Source organism: Cavia porcellus, unplaced genomic scaffold (genome assembly GCF_034190915.1).
Source record: "Cavia porcellus strain 051 isolate PalLab524CR breed Dunkin Hartley unplaced genomic scaffold, mCavPor4.1 scaffold_12, whole genome shotgun sequence".
NCBI classification, from domain to species: Eukaryota; Metazoa; Chordata; class Mammalia; order Rodentia; family Caviidae; genus Cavia; species Cavia porcellus.
Window position 1 is genome coordinate 68,750,936 of NW_026947495.1, and position 25,918 is coordinate 68,776,853.

The following is a 25,918-nucleotide window of genomic DNA, read 5'->3' on the forward strand; positions in this document are numbered from 1 at the left end:
ACTGTGGAAGGTACCTGAACGCTGTAATAAGAAGTGCATGACAGAGTAATTGGTTCCCTCCAAGGACACACAGAGGGCAGGGTGCTGGCTTCTTCAGTTCTGTGGTGACAAGGCTCAGGAGAGCAGATTTGCTCTGGTTAGTGACGACCTTGAAGGATCTGATTGACATTATAATCCACATACAGTGGCGGCAGCAGCAAAGTCTATGAGGGAAGGAGGTTGCTTACAGCTTGACTCTGTGAGGTTGTTGACACCAGCCACAGTTCCAGGAGTCTTTTCCCTGATTGCTGGAAGGTGGGAAATCTGGGATGCCAAGAAGCAGCCCTTCCCCGCCTGTTGTTAGACCTACAAGGAGAATGTTCTCTCAGGAGGAGGAAACCACTCATCCTGTCACCCTCTCCTCAGCTCAAAGCCGCTCTGGCTATGTCATTTTAAAACAATTATTCAATTATTTTTATACATATCCTTGAAAATATTCATATGTATATTACATATACCAGTATCAAATTTCTAATAAATTGTACCTACTTCTTTTTCAGAAATAGATGAAAAGAGGGCAACCAACACACAAGGAGAAGTAAGTTTTCTTCTATTTTGTTTAAATATGTTCAAATCAAAGACAATCTCCTTGATTTAATGTGATATAAAACATGATCTGAACACAATCGATATAAAAGCTTTTAGGTTACTTTTCCTGACTAAATAGTAAATGGGGTCTTTGAAATCTCTCAGTTTCCTTGATTGTCTGACTCTATGAAATGCTGAGCTCTGAAAAAATAGCCAAAATGAAGCATTGGTTGTAGTGGCAAGATATGGCATCAATAGCTGACTAAATAGTGTATTTGACCACTGCAGGTAGGGCCCGGCAATGTTGGAATCCCGGTGCAAAGATAGGAGAGTACTGACACTCACCCCTTAAAGGTTTTATTGTGTGTTGAGCCAAAGCAAATTCCCAAACCAGAGTCTGAGAAGAGTGAAGTCCTCTAAAGCCTGGCCACCCAGAACTAATGAGTTCACCAAGAAATGTACTCAGACATGCATTCAGTCATCTTTTACCCTCTGTATTCTCGTGGGAGATCAGGAAGAAAACGAGAATCAAGAGACAGTGGGGGAGCTAATAATGTAGGTTACAGAAAATGCAAAGCTGGGAGAAAAAAACTTGTGCTCAGAAATGAAGCAAGTATTGGCTAGGATTGAAGGACTGAATCCCAAGAGCACATGAATAGTCATGTGGCAACACCCAAAGAGAAAAATGTAGAAAGGAAGAATATCAAATTTTATCTCACAAAACTTTTAAAAGCATTTAGTGAGGTGTAAATACAAAATTCCCTTCAAAACTAAGTTTTTATATAAATATAATTTCATCACCAAAGCTTAATATTATGTTACTAAACAATGAAAAAGCACTTTTCTATAATTAATTTGATACTTGAGCTTCGACTATGTGCTTGGAAGATATATAAGAAACCCCAGAGGTGATTGCTTCTTAAAATCAACAGGGCATGACTGGAACAATACAAGTACCCAGAAATGCCAATCATTCATGCAGTTAGCGTTCACCCTGCTGCACCTGTGAGTAACAGCCCAAAGCACTCTAATCCACAGAAATTTGTTTGCACGCTTGCTCAGGTGATAGGCATTTGGCAACTGGGTGAACATTTACTTTTGAATAGATTTCATAAATATCAACGTCTTGATAAAGTCCTTGAGCTTTTGTTTGTACAAAGAAAAATGTCTTGGCTCTATTTATAACTTTATGACACAGTTTATAGTTTCTTTCATATTTTTATATTGTGTTTTTTCTAATATGCATGGAAATCATGGAACGATCTTCCCAGAAGTGTCTTTTCAAAGCAAAGTAATTATTCTCACTAAAACTCATTAAGAAACCCTCCCTTTGCCACTTAAAAATATAAATCAATATGTTAAAAAGCAGTTTTTGAGGCAAAATCTGATATACATATATATTTAGAATAAATAGTTATATATATATATATATATATATATATATATTTCCATAACATTATGGAATGGTGGGTTTTGACTCCGAAATATGTTCCTATTTTATCATTTTTAAGTGGAAAATACTTTCTTCACTAACTTAATCCTGATCCAGTTGCTAAGGTTACAGTGTTACATAGCAGTTTCATTAAGAAAGGATTTTTGAACAAATAAAAGAATATTGTAGTTCCAAGTAAACAGAGACATTAGACTTAACATATCACCTCAAGAGGGTTGTAAATTGTTGTTAGTTACCAAGGTTCTCCTGATCCGCCTGAACCTGATTAATTCTGTGGACAGATATTATTACCCACAGGCACAGCTGTTGGAGTATACTTTGTCTCAGAACTTATATTTTCTCTCAAATGGACGAGACTGATGCTTTTTGTTCTCTTTTAAAAATAATGTTACTACATGAGCTAGTAAGAGGAGTAATTTTAACACTTCAGTGGAAGAACACTATGATAAAATAGCGTTTATACCTTTACTGTCTCTCCAGCCCGTGTGTCACAGAACATGTGTGTTACCTCTCATTTATTACAGTTCTCTTTCTTGATGGGACATCAGAAAGTCTCTGAAATAGAGTGCAGGGTTCCTTTCCCCCTTCAGTCTGATGGCAGCATAGCTTTTATCTGCATCTTACACTTTTGTGCCTTTCTCTCTGTCCGTAGCCACAGAACGCATCCCCCAAGCAGAGGAAGCAGAGTGTGTACACACCGCCCGCCATGAAAGGTAGGTCCTGGTCAAGCAGAGTCCTGGGTACTGAGCAGACTGGCTGTGCTGGAGGAGCATCCACTAAAACACAAGTGAAAGCTCGTCTCATCATACAATTTACCAGGGTGACATTCAGGAAGATATTTTCTACTTAAAACTTAATTTCATCAGGAATAGAAGCCTCAGAAACAATCTAGGAATTCAGCTTTCAAACTAATGGTAAAAGATTTTTCTTTTCCTTGACCTGACATATCTTCTTTGAAGTAACTTTTCCATAATCTCTACTTACTCTCACCAGTGTTAGCAAATGGTTATTACTTTTTTCTTGCTTCAGGCAAAGCAGAATAAGTTGAATCAGGGGGATATTTGGTGCTCAGTGTGGCTTCCTTGCTGCCTACCACAAGGGGTGCTAAGAAACAAGCAAACAGATATTTGTTCTACCTTTAATAGCTATTGTGGTAACAACCAATATGCTAGCTCAGATTGGGGAATTTTTCCAAAATTTTTCTTCAAAATTGAGCCTGCTGAAATAACACTAAGTATATCAGTATTTTGATGAACATCAGTTCCAGGGAAGGCTTCTTTGATTTCTCAACAAAAACATCCCTGAGAGGAGGCAGAGTCTGTTTGGTCCAGTAGCTGGTGTTCTAGTCTTGTCCATGGGCTGTGAGTTGAGGGACTCATCCTGCTGTGATCCAGCTCCATGTATGCTGCAGGAGAGGTCCATAGAGCAGCTTCCTCTGAGGCTGCAGAAATATCTAAATTGGGAGTGAAACTTTCCACTCTGTAGTCTCGCTAGATTTGGAGACTTTTCAGGGAGGTGGGACATAAATGGACATGTTAATAGCTACTTTTAGTAAACTTCCTTCCTGCACAGCTAACAACACCATGTCTGCTTGTTGTAAGACTGTGGTAAATAATGCAGTCGTCAACACTGAAGTTTACTCCCAGGCTGCTATTGAGATTACTTGGCATCCTTCCGTGAGGCTCAGTGTAATCAGTTTAAAGATATTTTTCCATGTTAATTGATTTTACATTTCCAAGACATCAATTTTGACATCCAAGGGCAATGATGAAAGATATATGTTCACTCATTTAATTATTTCTTTTGTTCTATTTTGGGTTGGCTTACGATAAATTAAGCAATACTGTTCTTGTATCCTCAGAGAATAATAGTATTATTTTTAAAGGAAAATCTTAAACTCAAACCCCTAAGGGCTCATTATTTTTAGCTTTCAAATATCCTGAGAATGTGGATCCTAATGTTTAGAGAAGTTAGATCTAGTGCACACTTTTTAGATATTCTTCTAAAATTGAGTCCCCTAAGATTACCCCTCAATGATTACCCACAATGACAACCATCTGTGGTCATGAGCACAGTAAGACTTTCCAGAAACATCAGGGTGTTAATATCCATCTTTTAGTTTGTCATTTATAACCAGGAAATATCTTTGCAACTCTCCAATTTATGACAAAAGAAAAGAGAAAGACAAATCCACATGTTTTATTCAGTGTATCTGTCCCTATGAGCTAAAAAATGAATATTTCAAGGCAAAATTAAGCTGTGGTAACATATGGTACATTGCAAGCACATTAAGAAGATTCAATCATAGAAAACATAACTGAACAAAGAAAATGTTATTAAGATGCCAAATACAGTAATACAATTGCTCTAAGATGTATAATTCTTCAGATTTCAATGGAACATGCAATTATTGAGAGTAAAAATGTTTCATGGGAGAGCAGATTATCAACAGATGTGATTAACAGTTCTGACAAAATTTGCTGTAACAGAAAGTCAACTAGGATTTTATGAAGGATTCAGAGAGGAACTGATTAGTAAAACAAAACAAATTAGGCAGACTCCTTTCTCTCTTATGCAGTTGTGAGAAGTTACAGAGTTTCAGGAGAGGTACATTATACTTACACCATTTCACCTTAATCTATGGACAACTGTCACGTTTCACAAGCTCATTAAGGTTTTCCCATGGAATTCTGTCCCTATGAATATTCTCACCATGTAGAACAATCTCTGTCACAGGTACTCAGTATATGCTTGTTGAATAACTGAACTATAATTAATTGGGGAATCTGGTTATTTTGTCATCTACTCAAAAAGTATCACTGGAGCTTCATCATACTGTCATACTTGTGACTCTACTTCTGTTTTCTTTTTCTCCTTCCTGTTCCTTCTTATTTGAATGCTCCCATTTTTATACATTTCATTTCTCCCCACCCTTTTCCCCTTGGTCAAAGAGAAAACCTGATTTGGTGGATTAGTTACTGCTATGTCTCAGATGAGTGTTCCCCAAGGGCCCATCCATGTACCCCATGCCTGGTTCCTGCTAGTGATACTATTGGGAGATGGTGGAACCTTTAAGAGGTGGAGCTTTGGGGAGATATCCTTGAAGGAGATTGTGGCCCCCAGGCCCTTTTCTCTGTGTCTGTCACTCTGCCCGTGATGTGAGCAGTTGCCCTCTATCACATACTGACACCACAATGTGTAGCATCACCATGGACCCAACAAATCGTGATCTAAACCGTGATCCAAAATAAATGTTTTTTCTTACTAAGTTAGCTGTATCAAATATTTTGTTATATTGATAGAAAGATGAATAACATGGTTGCCACCTAGGATTGTGCATCAGTTGGGCTGAGTTCTTGGGAAAGCTCACCTCCTGAAAGGTCCAAGGCTCTCTAGTGATCTTTCCCTCCCTCTCAGTCTCTCTCACATTTGAGCACCAGGACTTGTGGATTGAGCCCCCTGAGAATGTCTGTCACACACCCTTTTCTCTCACCTCCAAAGTCACCACCATATTCAAGTTACACTTCTCTCGGCCAGTCTTTCTCCTCTTCCTTCCATCTGTTTCCAGCATTATAGCCATTGTGAATCTTCTACCCAAAAGTGGTTGTGCCAAGCTTCCGTTGGCTCCCCATTGCCTTTACTGAAGATTCCTGTTCCAAAGCAGGGTTTCCAAAGCTGCGTGGCTATTGTTCCAATCTGCTGCTTGTTGTCTCATTCCCTAGCGTCAAACGTGACTGAGATGAAGCTGTCATGAGGTCAGCATCCATCCATCCATTCTTTTCCACCCATCCACCTATCTACCTGTGCAACAGAGAACCTCCTGGGGTACCCTGATAAATGTGATAAACATTGATAAATGTGAACAAATGCCACACTGGTATTTCCTCAGCTTGTCAATGCACTAAGCCCTTCTGGATTCAAGAAAACAAGGAAGCATGCTTTCTTTGGCCTGGAGTGTTTTCTCTTCTTTCTTTCTTTTTGTCGTTCTTCATCTGACCAGCTCCTACACGATTAAGCCCTGCCTTTAATCGTGAATCTCTGAAAAGTATCTTTCTTAACACTTTGTATTAAACACTCTACATTTAATAAACTCATTATTGACTGTCTCTAGACTTATAAATTCTCCATGGTTTTTCCATCACAGGTACCACCATGCCCAATTATTTGTTTAGCATTTTCTCTCTCCAGCTAGCTCAAAAGTGACCTATATGGCAGTAGCAACTATATCTACGTTGTTTATCCACGTATGTTCAGGGTTTAACATAATGGTTGGAACATAGGCAGTGCTTATAAATTTATTGTTAAAAAATTAAATGCATATATCCAGTCACTTTTGGTGAAAGACTATTGGCCCAAGCTTCTGTTTTAGACAGTCTGACTGTTACAGAGAGCTTTCTCAGTTGAAGTCCTTAGCAATGGGTAGTCATAGATTTTTGTTCTACAACTTGTTAATATTTGTGGTGCATTTAAAAATGACAGCTATTGAAATATTTCAAGACATATATCAGGTTCTTGTCTTACCCTGATGTCAGTTATCCCAGCTATTTAGTTTTTCATTTATTCTTAATCTCCTAGTAAGTTGAATTGTGTCCATATTATTCTAGAAGTACAACTTCTAAAGTCAACCTAATATTCAAAGTGTGAGCTGGCCAGAACAGAATGGAGACTTCAATTATGTTTGACATTTATATTTTATTTCACAAAACTTAATTCTATATATGCAACACCAAGTATTATTTGCTTTTTCTGGAAGCTATGCACATTATTGACAAATAGTGAGTTGACCATAAACTCACTTTTGAATCCTTATACATACACTGTTTTCCATATTTACCTCTCATTCCACCTTCTAAGCTTAAGCTTGTCTTTTCTGGGTGAAAACCAAGTCAGCACTGTCATCCCAATTGGATCTTCTATTGTTAGAGTCAGCTGTTAAATCAGCATGTCATATTTTGTATCCTGATTCTATCATCCATTCTGTTTCCAATTGTCTTAGCAGGGTGTGATCCACAGATATGACAGACTTACTTTTGCTGTTTTTATACAAGGGTGTAATAAAAATATCAAGCAGAGGAGGGCCAGGAGCAAGCCCTGCAGTACATGTAACTCTCTCTAGTTGATATTGATCCCCCGAAAGTCATCATCCCTAACCAGCTACAAATAGACTATATCAGGAGCCTTTCCTTTCAAACCAGAGTTCCCCATAGAACTCCATGCATTTTAAAAATGTATATTATGCATAAAAATAACAAAAGTTGAAGTGTGCATGCAAAACAGACTTACTTTTTTAAAATCACGTTGTATAGTACACTGCTTTATGATTACTAAGTAGAAAGTTCTAAAGTTTGCCGGAAAAATGACAGCTCGTGATGAATGCCCTGGTGTGTGCCTCTGCTGTTGGTTTACAGGATGGTGAGCTCTCTGTCATTTAAACTGTTGTTGGATCGTTTGAATCATGTTTTCAGAAAAGCAGAGTGGATTTGAATCTTGGGATCGGAAACGGCTGACTCATTTCCATCCCCACTGTGCGTGCGTATTTGCGCATGCGCAAGTTTTACTGGAATTCGATTACCTTCTACTGAAGGCAGCAAAGTAAGTGCTATCGATTTAAATGAAATCTGAACATTAAACAAAGCAGCTGACTGAAAATTGGCTTCGTATAGCAGAGCCTGTAAGTATTACGTTGCCATTTTTAATGCACAGCAGGTCAGATTTTTCATTTACATGTGCAAAACATCTTCCTCTCATTCTTTGGTATTTATTGTAAAAAAAAAAAAAAAAGATCTTATCTAGCTTACTGTTCAGATTGTTCTCCTGATATGTCAGATAAATCTTTAGTTGCTTGAGGACTTTTTAACTTGGAGGGCTTTCTTTTCGCCCTAATGAAACTGTGGTCATGACGTTGTATTCTAATTCGACCTCTTCTCATAATAAAGCAATATTTGCAAATAAAGGAATAACTCATAAAGGGAATCAAATTGGCCTAATGAGGCTATACTGGTTTCTTGAAGATGTGATGACAATAGCAAAGATAGAACAGTAATACCCCTGAAGGATGACTTTTCAGTCAGATGAGGCTGCTGATCGCAGGACATTGTGTGACTCAAGACTCTGAGGGACAAACGATCAGGGTTCATACCTCAGCAGCATTATTACCTGTGCACCTTGCATAAAAATCAAGAGTCAAACTTCTTACTAGTAAAATGGAGATGATCCCTACCATGCAAGATGGTAAAAAGGGAGCAAACTGAAACAAAATGTGTAAAGAAACTGCTTAGAATAATGCAAAGCAGGCAGAATTATTTTGAGGGATTTGAGCCCTGGATGTAGAGGGAGGTGCCTTCCTCCATTTCCACAGAGGTCTGCAGAGGGAGCGCGGAGGGTCTGGGGGTGGAGTCAGTAGAGATCAAAGGAGGAGAATCAAATCTCTGCAACAATTTTAGTCTCAGCCCTGTGGACAAGCAGTTAGCGGCGCCTGGTTCTAAGAAACGTGTGCATTTCCAAACCGTGCAACGTCTAGTCTGCTTTTTCTGAGCTCTGCATCAGGCAGGGTTGTAAAGTTATCTTTAACGTTTTGCTTCCTCTTAAACAAAATCCACGGTTTCCTCCATTTCACTCAGCCCCTGCCCTCTAGGCCTAGGTTACCTATTTCTTGGCTAATTCTTCTCAGAGGCACCAATGCAGACTTGTGTTTCAAAAATCTTGCAAACAATGTGATGGTGAATGTTGAATCTGGAGGTGCTAAAGTAGATTTCACAGGGAATGTTCTTTGGCAGAGGAATGAATGTATAAATATGTGTTTATGTCAATGCAGCCTGGAATTAGGCAACCGAGGTGAATTGACAATGAGGTGTTGCATTGTGACCTATTCATTCTTTCTGATTTCAAACCTCTTATAATTGTGATTCGAAAACTTCTCAAAAGCATTTACCACCCTGCTCACTTTATCCCCTGCATATAAATCCCAGCAGGCAGAGGCAGGGCCCAGCGCTTCCAGCATCTCAACATGCCACATTCAGCACACAGAGTCCTTTTTAAACGTTTCTCTCCCACATCGGCCTGCCTGAGTCTTGGTGTCTCTTGTTAGTGCTGGCTCAGTTCATATACTGTGCAGGGTGGGGCTTATTTACTCAAGTAATATTTAACAGATTTCTAGATAACAAAATATTCTAAAAATACACAAATCTTTAAAAAAACAAAACAATTGCACTCCTATTTTTAGATTCATTTCCTTTGCTTCTCTTTAGTGTCTTCCACTGAAATTTAAATTAATCTTATTTTTGAACATGCAGCGTGGGGTCAGGTTGGAGGACTAAGAATGTCCCTTCCATGGAAGTCACAGAGATATCTCTTTTCCTACGGTGATTAATCTCTTGTGATGCCACTTAAACTTTTAAAAAGGAGCACACCATTTGTCCGTATAGTTCCATCCACTTAGTCATACACATTTTCTATTTTTAAATTACTTTTAGGTTTAAGACTATGAGTACCTCTGCATGAGTCACATTCAAAGTTTAAAGCTTCATTGGATCTTAGAAGTCTGGGAAAAGACAAACTTGTGCATTTGTTTCAAACAGTTGAATCAAGACTTTGTGTCTTTAGATCTCTTCCAAACATGCAAATGGAAACATTCAGTTCTGTAAGTACTAATAATACACTGCCACAAGTCACAAATGAGCCACAACTCCGAGAGCTGTGTTAAAGTGATGTGAATACAGAGGTGAAAAGCAAAGTCTCGGGGCTCTAAGGATTACTCTGCAGGAAGCATCCCACAATTGGAAGGAGTGTGGCATGATTAAGTCCTTAAATGTGGATTTATGCAGGTTTATCAGGAATATGAAGAGAACCACACCATACCTAATGGACAGGAAGGTTGAGGTCACTTGTATTAGGGTCCTCTAGAGGAACAGAATTAGTAGAAGATATGTGTACAATTTTGTAAGGCCATTTATTAGGCGGGCTTGTAGGATCAGAGGCCTGGGAATCCACAATAGCCATCTATGTTCTGGGGAGCTGGAGTATCCAGAAGCAGTTAATAAAAGCTTGAAGCTTACTGTAGAGATGCAGGTGTGAGCCTGCCTTGAAGACTGAAAAAGTGGGAGGCTGATGTCCAAAGACAATGGTGACCACTGGAGCTCTTGCAAAACAGGAACACTTCCTTCTCTTACTCTTTATTGCATCCAGGCTACAGACCTGTTTGTTAGTGCCACCCTCATCCAGGAAGACTCTTCCCTCCTTGGTTTGGAGCCACATGTCAATCATCCACAGACTCACAAAACTTCACTAATGCAAGCCAAGTGTCCCAGTCACAATATATCACATGACTTTCAGCTCACAGAGGGGACAGTTGTATTTCTACAACTTTCTGGAGAGTACAACAAACCAGGCCATGGTAAAGGGGAACACACACTCACACCATTTTTATTCTTTTTCTTCCCTGTGTAAACTTCAACCTGTTGAAAATGACTCTAATGGAGATGCAAAATCCTGCATGGACCATCACAAAGATGTTCGTGCCAGCCAATAGTCTAAACAGGTCCAACTGATGGACTATCTAGACATTACTTTCCAACATGTTGGAACATTCCTGGGCCTTTGATTCCATTTGGAAAGATCATATTTGCATCTTTAACTTTATTATCTTTTAGAACAGAGCAGCCTTCATCTCAAGTCATGCATCTGTCTTGCTTACTGCTCTCTTGTTGTTGGCACAAAATAACTGACGCCCAAAGTGAAGCAAGGAAAGATTTATCTAGCTGATAGTTTTTGGAGTTTTCAGTCCATACTCAGCTGGCTCCACAGGGTGGCACTTTTGGTGCCTGCAAGCAACAAGAGTGAAAAAACAAAAGAGGGAAAGCACAGCTCCTTCCGCCCCTGTACTTTATGCTGTTACCACCCCTGGTGGGTGTAGCACTCACCACTAATCCCGTGCTACACAATGAGCCAATCACAAATGCTAGACTTAGTCATCTCCATGGTTGCATGAGGTTTTGGGGGGACATTTAAACAAACCACAATATTCCATACTTGGCACCCCAAAGATTCATGTACATCCTTTATGCGAAAGACAATTAGCCCATCTCCAAGTGTTGCTAAAGTCCTAATATTTTAAGCATTGCTGAAAGTTTAAGTACCAAGTCTCCACTGAGATCTATGGCAAACTCTTAGCTGTAACCTCCTATGCAAATGAAAACAAATTTAAATACTTTCAACATTCAGTGGCACAAGATAAACATTACCACTGCAAAGGGTAAAAAGAGGATACAAAAAAATGGGACCAAAGGAAGTCCAAAATCCAGCAGGACAAACATTAAGTCCTGGGGTTCCATGATCAGCATCTGAAGCAATCTTGTGAGCTCCAAAAGGCATGAGTGACTTCACCCCAATGGCGCTTTCAGGGGTTTTAGCTCCCACAGCTTCTCTCTTAGGCTTGCTTTGCTCAATTCTTGCAGCTTTTCTTAGATGATCTACTCTCCTGGCTTTTTTTAAACTTTTCGGTTCTCCATTGCACCTTTGGTTTCACATTCACAGCTTCACACACTGCCCTCTCAGGGGTACACTATCTGGCCTCCCAGGCTTTTTGAAATTGGGGTCAAAATCTTTTTAACATCAGAACTCATGCATTTTCCATGTGCCTAAAACCAGCACCATGTTGATGCCACTAAGGTCTGCGGCCAGCTGGAGCAGTAGTCAGGCTTTTCTCTCTCTTGGCTGTAGGGGTTGAGTGCCTGAATCACTGAGTACTCTGAACCTGATTGTGAGGAACAAATTCTCTAGGTCATCTCCATTCTGAAACCTAGGGTGCCACCACAATTTTGGGACTTCATGCACCCTATGCCACCCATTTTGGAGCATGGCACTTTGTAGCTTTTTCCTCGAAGAAAAATCTTTTCCTCCCTTATTTTGTATGCCAGTTCCCTGCCCCTAAGTGGGTACAGCACTCACACTGCCAATCCTAGTGCTAGATAATAATCCAATCACAAATGCTAGATTCTCTCACTTCCATGACTGCATGAGGTTTTAGGAGGACATTTAAATGAACCACAATGGCTTCTTAATAATATATTTTATATTCCAGAACAGTTTTTTTTTGTGTGTCTTTTTGAGACAGGGTCTCATTATGTAGTTCAGGCTGGCCTTCAGCTCACTTTGAACCCCAGGTTGGTCTCAAATTCACAATGGTCCTCTTTCCTAGCTACCTGAGTGCTGGGATTACAGGCATGCACCACCACATCTGGCTATCGAACAATTCTGAATTTACATGAAAGTTGGGGAGTTAGAGTGTGACCATTTATAAGGCATACCCAGGTATCACTATTATCTATGTCTTATTATAATTAATATATAACTATCTAATTTGTTATAACTAATAAACTGAAACTGATAGATTATTATTAATGAAAGCTCATATTTTATTTGCATTTGTATTTGTATTAGTGTTAGTTTACCTAATGTTCCTGTTATAGTTTATATCCAAGAGCCCCATGTGCCCCTATGTGGGCTGTAGACAGTGACTTAATTCTGGAGGCTTATAGCTGGCTTCTGTTGGAAGGTGGGGTGGCAGAGGAAGGCTCCTAGGGCCCCAGCCTGACAAGGTTTACCCCTCTCCCTAGGTCCTCCCTGTCTCCAATCTGCCCCGCTACCTCAAGCAGCTCCCCTCAACATGCCCCTCTGCCAAGCACTCTTCCATCAGAGCCAACCATGTGCCACAACATGAGCCCAGTGGGCATCAGGTATTTTGTCCCAGGGATGAGGAAAGTGGCTTAGACAGTCTAGTGTCTGTTCCAGGTACCCATCCAAGAGTTCCATGTGTACCAAGTTACCTGTGCTTGTGTCTCCTTGGGCTTCTTTTGGCTCTGGCTGACAGTTTCTCAGACTACCTTGTTTTTGGTGACCTTAAGCATTTTGAAACATTTTGGTTAAGTGTTTTCTAGGATGCTCCATGTAGGGATTTATCTGATGTTTCTCTCAGGATCAGACCAGGGTAATGGATATATACAAATATATTTTTTGGAAGAAAAATTAGAGACAAAGTGATGTTTCCATGGCATGATAAAAAGGATGCATGCTGTCAGCGTGACTGGTCATCTGACTGAGGTGGCATTTCCCAGGAGTCTCAGGATTCTCCCCATGCACAGTGACTTTCTTGCCCCCTTTCCACTCTGCTGTACTCTCTGGAATGAAGTCACCATGTACAGGTCACACTTACTGAGTGGGAGTTACTTTTCACCTTCAGGAAGGAAATGTATCTTCATAGGTTATTTGGAATTTTTTGCCACTCCTTTCCCACGAATCTACTTATTCACTCACTTATTTTTATCATGCTAGATACACAGGTACTTTTTTTTATACTTTGGATTTAACCCAATGCTTCTCTATTTGACTGGTTAAATAAATAGTAGTATCTTTGGCAAATAGGAGCTTCTTCAGTTGACCCCTGTATCCCCTTGATACCTCAGGAATGCAGATGTTTGTTTTTTGTTTGTTTATTTTAACAGGTCTCTGTTTTTTGGTACTACAAGATACTTCAGCCTCTTTGAGGTATTCCTTGTCCTGCTCCCAGAATCAGCCATTTTTCAGGGAGTGCTGCATTAGAACTTAATTCATATTTGAGTTGGTACACATATAAAATACATTTAGTAATAGATAATTGCTAAGAATAAAGAAATATCTCTTTTACTCTGCACTATATATATATATATATATATATATATATACATGATCACGTCCATTAGTGTCGGAGGAGTAATGGTACACCACTGGCACGCTAAGATGTATGTATTCCATTCTTGCAAATGTTAATGGGAGGTTCAGGAAGAAAAATAAACAATGCCTTAATAGTACAATAAGCAGATGTCACCACCATGGGTTTGCTCTCCTTTGTTGAGTAACAAATACAATGTTTTCTGATGTTTTCTGGGACAAGATTTACATTGTCCTTTTAGCTAGATGGAATCAGTGAGTTTTGAAACCTTCTTGCAAATTGGCTGTTGGCTTTACTTTTAAGTAGAGACTTACAAAAGTAGTATTTGTTACACTTTATACTTGTGTAGTGTTTCAACATATGAGATCTGTTTTGTATGATTTACTTGCCTTTTACAGAAATAAATGTAAAGTAAGTGGTATCTTTGAGAAAAGAAAGTGAGACTTGCAGAAGAACAGGATCTGCATGTTAAATGTCCCTGAGCTTGAGAACGGTAACTTGTGACAAAAGCTCTTTTATCTGAGCATGTCGTATGACATTCTGTTGGAAGAGCAATGGTCTTCATGTTTTCATTTGTCACTCTCTATTGTTTCCCTGACTAAAATCCAAAGATCCTCTAATCTTTTAATATAATGGAAATGTTTTTACAAAATCTTTTCATACCATTTTCTACAAAATGCATTGTTTCTGTTTTTTGCTTTTGGCTTTTTGAGATAGGGTCTTGCTATGAACCCAGGCTGATGTCAAACTTGTGGCCATCCTCCTGCCTCGACCTCCCAAGTGCTGGGATTCAGGCCTGTGCCACCATGTCTGGCTACAGTTTTTGCATTTTAACTCAAGTTGTAGATCCAAACACCACAACAGTTTATAAAACCAAGCTTGGCCTTCGTGGTGCAATGGACCTGCCTTCCCTAGACAGTGGACCACAAACCCCTCTCTCACTGTCTGTGTTTTTGCACATCCTTTAAAATATTTGTTTAGTGTAAGTCCCTGGAAGTAATGTGCAGAGCAGCTTATGATCTTGGCATCCTCGCGCCTTGCTGCCCTCCCCTCTGCCTCAACCTTTTTTATTATGCTGTAGCAAGGTTGGCCTCTCTTAGTTCCTTGATGGTAATGTACAGTTTCTCATCTTCATGATTTGCTTCTGCAACCACATTTACTGGGAGGGCTTTCTCTGCACTCCACCCCACTTCCATTCTAGATCCTTTAAGGTGTGCTTCTTTAAGACTCCAAAAGCATTATCCACACCCATCTGTGTGACTTTGCTGGACTGTGAATTCTTTCAGGATGGAGTCAGTGTTAGAAGTATTCTTGTTTGTCTTCATTTGTATTATAGAAGACTCTTAATGATGAATCCATAGGTGAGTAACCTTTCTAACTTAAAAATATGTATATCCTGGCTTAACTTTTAGCCATCTTGGGAAAAATAAATTCCTGGTATATTTTATACATTCATTTATTCATTCATTCTATGAACATCTATAAAATATCTGCCATCTGCCAAGTCCTGTATTAGGCTCCTTTAGCTCAGAATGAGCTACATACAGTCTATAAGAAAAATGTAGACAGATGGGAAAGAAAGTTTTGCAAAAATTAATTATCAGTTTTGTATGATCAGTATGGAGCATAGTATTTGAAACACAAGGGAAACAGCTAGCTCTGTCACAGCTGGGAATGACTTCACAGAAGAAATGAACTCTAACTGTCACTTGAAGGATTTTGAGCAAGAGGCAGCAGGGTGGATTCCGGCAGAGTCTGGCGGATGTGAGAGTACAAAATGTGAAATGACCCGGGACCTCTGAATATCACGAGCAGGGGTAGAGTCCATGGGAGACAGAATGCTCGACAGAGGCTGGGGGCTGTTGAACCCTGTGCTCAGTACCTGGGACTTTATTTGGAGACTGAGAGCTCTTCGGGATACCTTTTGAGATGCCTGCCATAAAGAAAGATAAATTTGAGTGACTTGTAGGACAGTAGATGCATCATGAGTCCATAATGCTAAGTGACATAAATGAGACACAAGAGCTTAAATATTTCATGGCTTCTCTAACAGGAGACGTCCAAATTATAAATGAAGAGTAAACTAAGAGACAATAAGAAGCAGAGAGCTAGACGTTTCTCAAATGGAAAGGGATTCAAGAGATGCTGAGAGCGGAGGGAGGGAGGAAAAGCGGGTGGAGAATGGGATTAACACTTGTGATCACGCACCACCTTCACACAGGGAACACAGACCTTATGCACTGTGATCATGGACGCATACAAATAGATTACTTATTATGGCACATGTGTTTGAGAATGCTTTAAAGACATGGGATGGGCTGAAGGGGCAAAGAGTTTGGCTCACAGAGTTAGTTGTTAAGTCAGACTCCTTAGAGCATATTTGCCTCAGTTCATCAGCCAGTGGCCGTGGCTCTGTTCACAAGAGTGGCTTATGATAGTGCCGACCTGGTTTTCTCTTTTTCTAAATAATGGCTCCCACTCGTAAGAAAGCGAAATACTCATCATGTTATTAGCTCCCAAATAAATTAAGGGAAATCCAAGCAAAAATGTGTTATGATATAAAAATGTCAGGATAAATAAGAAATTGGGTAAATTGAGGGTAGGATTACATCTTCGCTTACTTGTGCTGGTCTATAAACCTTGTCTAAACATAGCCCTCTGGAAACCTTATATTATTGCTCAAAGTCCAAGAAAAGAATCTGATCTGGAAGATAATTTTTAAAACAGTGTGATTAATCCCTGTCTCGGTAGGTTCTTTCTCCACTCCTGCTCCCTCTGCTGAGGGGTTTTTGTGGGAACCGTAAAGAGTATCAACATTGCCGTCGATCAAGATAGAAATATCTATGAAACTTGAACTCTGAGCAAAGTTCTGGACTTTATATCATGTTAAACAAATGATTGACCAAGTTCTAAACACCCCAGGTCAAGTTTTGAGGAAGGTTTACAATTTCGATTCTTTCATTAGGAAGCAAAATACCAAGTAGGAGTAAGAGTATCCAAAGGTTACAGTTTGGGGAAACTGCAAAGCCCACAACATGAAAATTATGCTGAGATTATGATCTGTTTTCTCCATTGCGTCCTTTTTGATATAATGATGCACTTTATCTTTGGTAGTTGGGCCAAAGTGGTAATACATTCTTTTAATGGAAATTTTATGCACAGCACTCTTGACCTATGCTGTGATCTTTTATAATCAGTACCTGCATACATGATTGCATTGACTTCCAGTGAGTTAACTTGGGTTACATATTTTCATCAGTACGACACCCTAAATACCTCCACTCTAAATGTAGCTGCTGCTAGGATTTATAGAGGTCTTTGGGAGCTTGGAATGGCGCTTATCTTGAATGCCACTCCTGAATCTGAGGTTGTAGCTCACTCTATTGCTACTATTATTTAACTGTCATTTGTATCCTTGGCCCTGGAAATCTAGCAGCAATAGAAAAAGAAATAAGTATTGGGATAGTAGCAAATGAAATCATTTCTGGGGATGAGAACTGGTGTCTAAGGGGGAAAGCAGAAAATGGACACAAATCGTTACTTGTCAGATGAAAGGTAATCAAAACAGTGACCTTGTATTGGGAAAAGAAGAAATTACACTGTTTATTATAATGGATTTTATTTTTATTAGTACAGATTTGCAGCACATAACAATTACATTCATTGTGGGGAATCACTACATGTTCAAAACACATCTGCATTCTTTTATTTTTATTTTCCTTCTCCCCTTCTCCCCATCTTTCCATTTCTTGGCCCCCTTCTCATTTACAGAATGTGTACTTTAGCAGACAAGAAAGTACACATGGAAAATTTCAAAATTTGATATTTTAAAACCAAATATTTTATAGTAGCTGGACGTGGTGGTGCACACCTGTAATCCCAGCACTTGGGAGGCTGAGGCAGGAGAATCACCGTAAATTCAGGGCCAGCCTGGGCTACATAGTGAGACCCTGTCTCAAGAGAAACAAATCAAATCGAAACAAAACACACTGAAACAAAACAAAATTTCATGCCATGCAGTGGGTGCTGCACATTACGGGAAAATACAGAGCTCGTGTCCTCTTGTTCTTTCTTTGTATGAAGCCTTCACTTTCTGTGGTAGTCACTAGGTTTTTCATGGCAGGAAATGTTGGGAAATGGGGAGCAGTGAGAGCTCAGCGCCTCCTAAGTTGGTGCCGCAGTCCTTCCGGGGCACGAGGAGAGGTGCAGACACACGTGGGTTAGTTGGTAACTTTGCCTGAGTTGGTAGCTCTCAGTAGCTCATCTCCTACATACCACAGAAAGGTTCTTAAACTTCTCCAATATCTAATGGGAAAGGCAGACTTTCAAGATTTCCTCCATTCCACACAAAGTGGCTCATCTGGTTTCAAAAACTGAAATGTTGCCTTAAAACAGTAGATATTTTTTTCTTTTAGAGCACTGAACTCTTGTGCCAAGTTAAAACGCCATCACTATACAGTGTCATAGATGACCACGTGGAAAGCTCTTCTTATGGCTTATTATAGAGAGTAGTTACTAGAGTAATAATTATTCATTCATACTGTGCTACTTAAGGCAGTATTTTACTTAACTTTAGGTTCCTATTAGACAACTACCCTATACAGAATAAGTCTGAATATCTCCATTCAAACTTTGAAGAGAGTGTCTTTTTAAGTTCATTTTATGATCAATAGATAAGTTCTGCTTCACTTTATAGATGTTCTATGAAACACAAAAAAATTTATATATTAAGAGTTACCACTGAGATGATAAAGTTTACATTGTATAAAAATAGGTCTTAAAATTGATTTTTGTATGGCAAAAAATAAAATCCCACAAAGTCTTGGCTTAAAATTTATTTTATTTTTAATATATATTTGTAGTAAGTGTTATTTTACTTATAGACTTTAAATTTGGTTCTACTTTTTATTATATTAATGTTTGACTTGAAAAATTCTTTTTGTGAGAATGGGTCTGGATTTGTGATAATAGTTCCTAGTCCATTTTCTGCAAGTCAAGGATTTTGAGCATTTACAAGAATAAGACAAGACAACCTATCCCCTTTCCATCTGTTCATCTTCCTTAAAATAACAAATAAGAGGTGTCTATCAAGGCTTAGGATGGAATTAAGGTATACTATATTTAAAAACCATGACAGAGAAATAAAAGGATTATTGGATTTACACTTTCCAACACTACTCCCCTTTTGTGTTTTAATCCTGAAATGAGTTTCATAAAGTCAATCAGAGATCCTCACAATCATCTAGCCTTACCCTGGATCACTGGTGTAATTCCTTTTCTATGCAATAAACTAATTAGCACTTGTGAAATTACTTCTTTCAAAATTTTTTATTCATCTTCCAAAATTATCTATACCTATAGAATTCTGCTTATAGTATTTTAGCATGTTATGTTTTTCAACTTCTAAATGACTCTGTTAGATGTTAAATAACATACTGATAAAATCCTTACAGGAAGAAATGTGGCAAAGAGATTCATCTGCTGGATTCTTAGCTTACGTGATAATGTCAATCTCTTTGTACTTTTTCATTCTAAACATTTAAAAAATAATAATAAAATTATTTTTTTCTTTGGGTTGTCTTAGAAGAGGGTAGGCAAAATGTCTTTCAATTATTATCTTGTTGCAGGAAAATTTCCGAGTCAAAATGAAAGGAACACTCTTTGTCCCAGGAGATAAGAAAGCAGCATTTAACTTTACCCTGGTGGACTATTGCAGGATCATTCCCAAAGGCAACAGCACTGAGTTTACAAAGAGTTTAGTTTAAATAGCACTTAGAAGTGGGAAGTGCAAAGCAAGTGATAAAAATGTTACATAACTGGTTACATGTATTGGGTCATGTATTGACAGGCAGGCTAGTGTTGAACAGATTTGTTGAAACAAAGTAGTTGTTTATTCTAATATACAAACACTCTGGGAACAAGGGGATGGGACTGCACAGAGTGAGCATATTTAAAGGTGTCCTTGACTAGCCCAGGGTGCCTTAGGGTATGGACAATAATTTTGACTCAGTGCTTATTACAGGTATGCTGTTGGGCTTTAGACATTGTCAAGATCAGTTGAATTCAGCAGCACAAACTTGGTCAGAGATCTCTAATTGCTTTCTAATTTATATCATGAAATATCTATAAGTTTGCTATTTTGTAAATGTGTTCTTACATTATAATTGTGCCCTAACAATTTTATTGTCTAATTAACCTGTTATTATTGGGAAAACAGATGTATTCTATACCTAATACAAATTTAAGGCAAATTTTAATCTACTTTTCTTTATTTTTTGAGACCCAGCCTCACTGTGTAGTACAGACTGTCCTTGAACTCACTTTGTAGTTGAAGGTGGCCTCAAATTCACAGCAATCTTCCTGCTTCAGCCTCCCAGGTGCTGGGATTACAGGCCTGCACCACCATGCGTGGCTTTCTAGTTTACTTTTAAAGTAAAGCACTTCATGAATACTAATTAATATAAATGAAACATAAATTCTCTTTTATGACCTCAAATTACCCAGATACATGACAAAACATTTCAAGCCTCGGTAATACTTTTTTTTTTTTTTTGGTCTTTTTCTCCGTACCAGGGATCAAACTCACAACCATGCACTTGCAAGGCAGGCACTTATGCCACTGAGCTAAATCCCCAGTCTAGACTGGGTAATATAAACAGCATTACATTAAGCTATTTGTTTTTGAGTAACATGAATTTAAATGATATTTTGGAGGCAGATACATTTTCTGAGAGCTCAGTGGCTATGAAAAGGAGAAACACCTGATGGTCTTCATTTTAATGTGAATCAGTTTTAATTAACATATCAATATACTGAAATTAGCTATGTAAACTATTTCGAAAGTAAACACAGAGAGCCTCCTTGTCAATGCCAAGGCTTTTGCTTTCATCAAGATTAATTAATTGTTGAATCACCACAGGTCCCAATTTGTACTTGTAAGTCCAGCCGAAGAATTTGTTGCATTTATATCAGCATTCCTGGTTTTCCAGACAGGCAGTTTAATCCCTGAGATAAACATATCTTTTTACAGAATTGTATAATTACTCAATAGACCGGAACAGATCCCATGGAGCCACTTCAATGCATGCGGGATAAACAGTGTTCTTTCTTACCCCTGATAATTGGCCAACAGATCCCCCAGGAATGTTTTGATCCATGAGATAAACAAGGTGTGGGCCAGGGGCATAGAGTCAGTACCCCACCACCACCACTGGCAAGGAAACCAGGAAAACCCCACATTCAGACTTCAAAACTATCAACTGCTTGTGACCCTGCAGCTCCCTCTGCTGGTTTACAAAGTTTCACAAGTTCAAGTAGAAAACAATGTTTAAAAACTAGCACTCTGTAGGAGAAAAATCTGCAATTTTGAGTGAAATGCAGTTAAACTAAATGAACAATAGAAAGACATCTCGTTTTTATTATTCTTAAATTGTGAAGCACTGTCAGGATCTTCCCTTAACCATTTGAGAATCCAAAATAGGCTGAAATAGGCATCTAGAAACAGGTGAGTATATATCCTGGACACACTATCTAAAGTCAGTTTCCTGAGCCTGTCAGCTCTCCAGCGGAATAGCACCCGTCTCCCACGCAGCAGAGGATTACCATGGGAGCCTAAAGCAGCAGAGGATTACCATGGGAGCCTAAAGCTACTTTCATTCTATGCAAAGCAGTGTCAGATAAAAGATGGAAAAATGAATGTCTTTTGCTGACTTACCAGTTAGAAGCCTGCACATGCTGTCTTGTGGCACTGATAACCATCTTCTGGTAGGGGCAGAAGTTAGCAACTGCAGGAGAGGTGTGGAGCAGGAGAACCATGAGCTCGAATTCCAGCTCCGAACATTCAAATCGGTGTTATCTTCACATTAGTCAACCTGGCCGCTCTTTTGCTACAAGCAGGAAATCGTTTCAGAGCGCCACTGTGAAAGTAAACATGATGTTCGTGTGTGGCCCAGCACAGCAGAAGGTGCATTTTAGCTCAGTCAGTGTTCCTGAGACATCTGGGAGTCTTGCTCCAGCCCACCAAACCATGCAGAGTGCCAAAGGGAAATCCCTCTTTCTCCGAGCCGGCTGAAACCATGTCTGGCCATGTAGTACATGGTCACCGTGTACTCTCGGGTTTTGATTTTTTATTAATACATGTTTACAGCGCATAATGCTTACATTCTTTGTGTGGAGTTGGTACAACACATTTTAAATCCTTTTTTCAGCCTTTTTCTTCCTTTCCTCCCATCTCTTATTCCCTTCCTATTTGAGAAAGGCCCATCTCCCTGCTTCCTATTACTTTTTATTTAGAATTTGTGTTTGTCATATAAGAGAAGCAATGTGATATTTAAACTTGTATATCCGATTTATTTCACTTAACATCATGGTTAAGTGAATAACCATGCATCTTTATTACAGTGACATAATCTATAATCAAATTCTATTTAATTTTTGATATATAGACAAGATTAGAAATATAACTTGATCTCACAGAATTGTGGGCCCCAGAACCCATTAAATCAGGCTATAAAACACACTAAGTAAATAACAGATTCTGACAAAGAAGATTTAGATAATTATTATAGATGTCATAAGTTACTGTGGGTAAATTTGTGTCTTTGTTAACTCCCAATTGCCTCTTAGATAAAAAATATGTTCATTTTATTATGTTAGGTTTGGACAAGACAGCATATAATGGTTTTATAATCAAATAGCTAGTAGGAAAAAGTGGTTTGAACCTGGTCTTGAATATATATAAAGTTTGCCTCCAGCTAATGCTGGTGACACTATTTCCCTATATACAAGTGAGGCCTGTCTTTATTATCAGGTAAGAAAAATAATAATAGAGGCAGTGTAGGTACTGGATACACGCAAAAACCTAAAGCCGGAAAGTCTGGGGTTGAAGTCCAGCTGCATTTATCCATCTAGTTCATTAGATGCTTTATCTGGGCTTCATTTTCTTCACTTATAAAATGCAGTCATAAAACTGTGCACTCTGTATTAGTTTCCCAGTGTTGCTTTAACAAATCACTGGAAACTTGGCAGCTTCAAAGAAAGGAAATTTACTGTCTGGCAATTGAGGAGGTAATGCTATCTGCAACCAAGATGTCCGCAGGGCTTTGTTCAACCCGAAGGTTCCTGGGCAGAGTCCTGAGCTTCCAGCTCCTGGTGGCCCCAGCTGTTCTTGGGCATGATCTCCTGTGTTGCTGGAACGTCACTCCAACCCGTGCTGCTCTCTCCACTTGACATGTCTTTGAGTCTCTAAGCAATCCCTTCTTTTCCTGTAAGGATGCTAATCATTGGGTTTGGGATATTGGATATCGAATCCAGTATAATTCCATCATAACTACATCTACAAGACTCATTTCCTAAGTAACATCATATTCTGGGGTTCTAGGTGGCCATAGATCTGGAAAATACTATTCAATCCACTACAAGCCTCCTAGGGTTGTTTTGAGTACTAAATGCCTAAAGCACATTAGAAAAAGCCTGTGACTTACGTTCTAGCTAAAGTGATCTCTAAAATTTTATCTACACTTTCAAATAATTTCACTTGAGTTACTGATGCTTGACTGTGAACGTCCGCTCCACGGCCCCTCCCAATTGCCTGCTGTGTCTCAGACTCAGCCCATCTGCAACTTCCTGTATTTTCATTCCCAAATAGAAACCACTGGATCCTCCAGTTCTTGGAAATAGTACAACTGTCCCCCTTCTCCCAAGACTCCAAACCTCAGTATCACTTACACCGCCTCTTTGTGTCACATCTAATCAGTCACTTGGCTTGTGCTATACAGTCTTCTTGAGAGCTGTTCACTTGAGCTGTTAGAGTGCACCTTAGTACAGCTTAGTGGTTGTATTCTCATTTATTGCTTTCCTGGTCCCTGTTTAACATTCTCCCAGGAGAGGAACAGAATAATATACCTTAAATTACAGTGCACGCACACACACGTGCACACACACACACTTCACTTGGAAGTACGGATATGTTTCTTTTAATTTAGACAGTATGTCTATTTTATGGTTCCAGTGAAAAAATATGAAATGTAATATTTAATAAGACAGACTTATTTATTAGGTCTGAATATCAACGACTCCATTTTAGAAAAAAAAGATTTGAAGAGGACAAACGTGATATTCAATATATATATAAATTGTAATTATACTTGCTCATATAGTTTTCATAACAAATCAGGATCTTCTTATATCTGTAAAAAACTTTTAGCATAGTCTCTGGATGAAAGTTATTACATAAAATTTTAGGATCATATTGGCACAAATTCTCTCAAATTACTGTACCTATTGAGTTGTTGCTTTATTTGATGGTTCACCTCATTTAAAGTATATTCCAGATTTTGCCAGCTCTCAGCAAGGAAGAGGGACTTGATTTTGTGGCATTAGTTGCTGTTGGGCAAGTAGAGAAACAAGTGTTGTGGTCTTCCTGAGTGTAGCGCCACCTAGTGCCCAAATTTATAAAAATGGAGAGAAATCCTCAGCGGGAAGTGCTCAGTGGAAGGCAGCTGTCAATGCTACGTAAGCTCTGTTCACTCTTAGCTCCTCCGTGAGTATGAATGAAGAGCCTTAACTCCCTTGCACCCTTCAAAGAAGGATATAATCCATTACCGTGCAGAAGTTCCATTGGCTATCTGGATGGAAAGTGATAGAACTTTCTGAGAGAAACTCTTGAAGTCTTTATGTTTCTCTTACAATAATTAATATATATGCAACCCCTACTGCATGTTGACATTAGAAAGAGCCCTGAGTCAGATGATAGTGGTCACTCAGTTAAAAGAAGGAGAGACCATTAACTCTGAGAAAGTACAGGCAAGTCTTACTGCCCTGAACATGCCATATGTGTGTCTTAAAAATGTTGTCATCAATAAAAACTTGTGTACTCAGCAGGAGTTACATTAGCTGCATCTCATCTCGTGTGTGGTTAGAAAGCTCAGACCACTCTTCACACACTCGCCACAGCCCCCGTGAGCCCATACCCATTGTACCACGGAGACAGACTTCCTTATCTGCTTATTACCAAATTCCTTATGCTCACATGTTGAGCCACAAATGTCGGGGAAAGAAGTCATGTGTACAGAAAATGGGAAAATTCTGTGTCCGACAGGTTCTGAATATACACAAACATGCTTACATATGCAGTTACATCTTTAAAATGTCTTTTTTTCCCCTAATGGATTAAAAAAATGAAGAGGAAAACTATCACTTTGACAAAGCAGATATCAGGAGATTGAGATTGGAGCAAAATTGTAAGTACCTTTATTTACCACTCTGTTTCCCATGGACACATGGCAATGTTCTTGGCCTGTAAGAATCTCATGGTATAGCCATGCATGCTCGCTTCAGCATGAAAAGAATAGACAAAGCAATGGATGAATGCACGCCTGTGAAATTGTAAAGTGATGGGACTTAGGTGCTCACATATGCTTCAGATTATTTCTGACAAAATATAGGAGCATCTTCTCTAAGACATACTGTGTTTGTTTGCCGTAAGTCACAGTTACAATGCTATCCTGAAGAGCGAAGGTCCTAGTCCTGCTGAATTCCAGCTTGAGCTGTTGAGAGAGCCTTAGTTCTAAGAGAGGCCTAACTGTTGGCACAGGATTCACTCTGATGCATGCATTTAGTTACTGAACTGCTTTTACTGGCTCAGAAGAACGTGGAGTCCATAGGTGCTGAATATATGCTGCTTATACTGGTAATACAAAAACTACATTAAAAACAACAACAAAGAATTTCAAGGTTGGAAGTCTTTTTAATACAAATATTTTCCAACATTGAAGTCCTCAGCAATGGTACTAGGCGACCCCTGACATCGTCTGTAACATGAATAGGGAGAGGGCATTCTGTCCTGTGTTGCCCCAGACCATCCATATCTTGGTGACAGGATGACCACAGCTGACAGCACATTACAGAACAGAGCAGTGCTGATGAGAAGCCGCAGCACTCGGTGGAGTCTGGTGACACCCAGTGGGAGACCACAGTACCTGTTGGCTCAGAGTCAAAACATCCCCTCTCGAGCTCACTCATCTGTAAACCCCAGAAGTCCCGGGGCCTCAGGCACGAGCGGAGCACAGTGGTTTCTGAACGGGACTTCGTTGGGTCCAGCAGTCAAAAACCAGTTTGAAGGTTTTTATGACATTAAGATCTCAATAATTCTGCATGTTGCCAAAGTCTAAGAAAAATCAAACTCTTTTTAAAAA

The 25,918-nt window shown here is 39.1% G+C and overlaps 1 protein-coding gene across 1 annotated transcript in view; it reads left to right on the top strand.

Annotated features, from left to right (window-relative positions):
* Ppp1r1c (protein phosphatase 1 regulatory inhibitor subunit 1C) overlaps positions 1–25,918 on the top strand; it is a 114,630-nt gene that overhangs the window by 61,557 nt on the left and 27,155 nt on the right. Inside the window, exons 3-4 of the mRNA XM_003478787.5 lie at positions 540–577; positions 2,673–2,733. Of these exons, the coding sequence (XP_003478835.1) occupies positions 540–577; positions 2,673–2,733 (99 nt within the window). The remainder of the gene's footprint in view (positions 1–539; positions 578–2,672; positions 2,734–25,918) is intronic.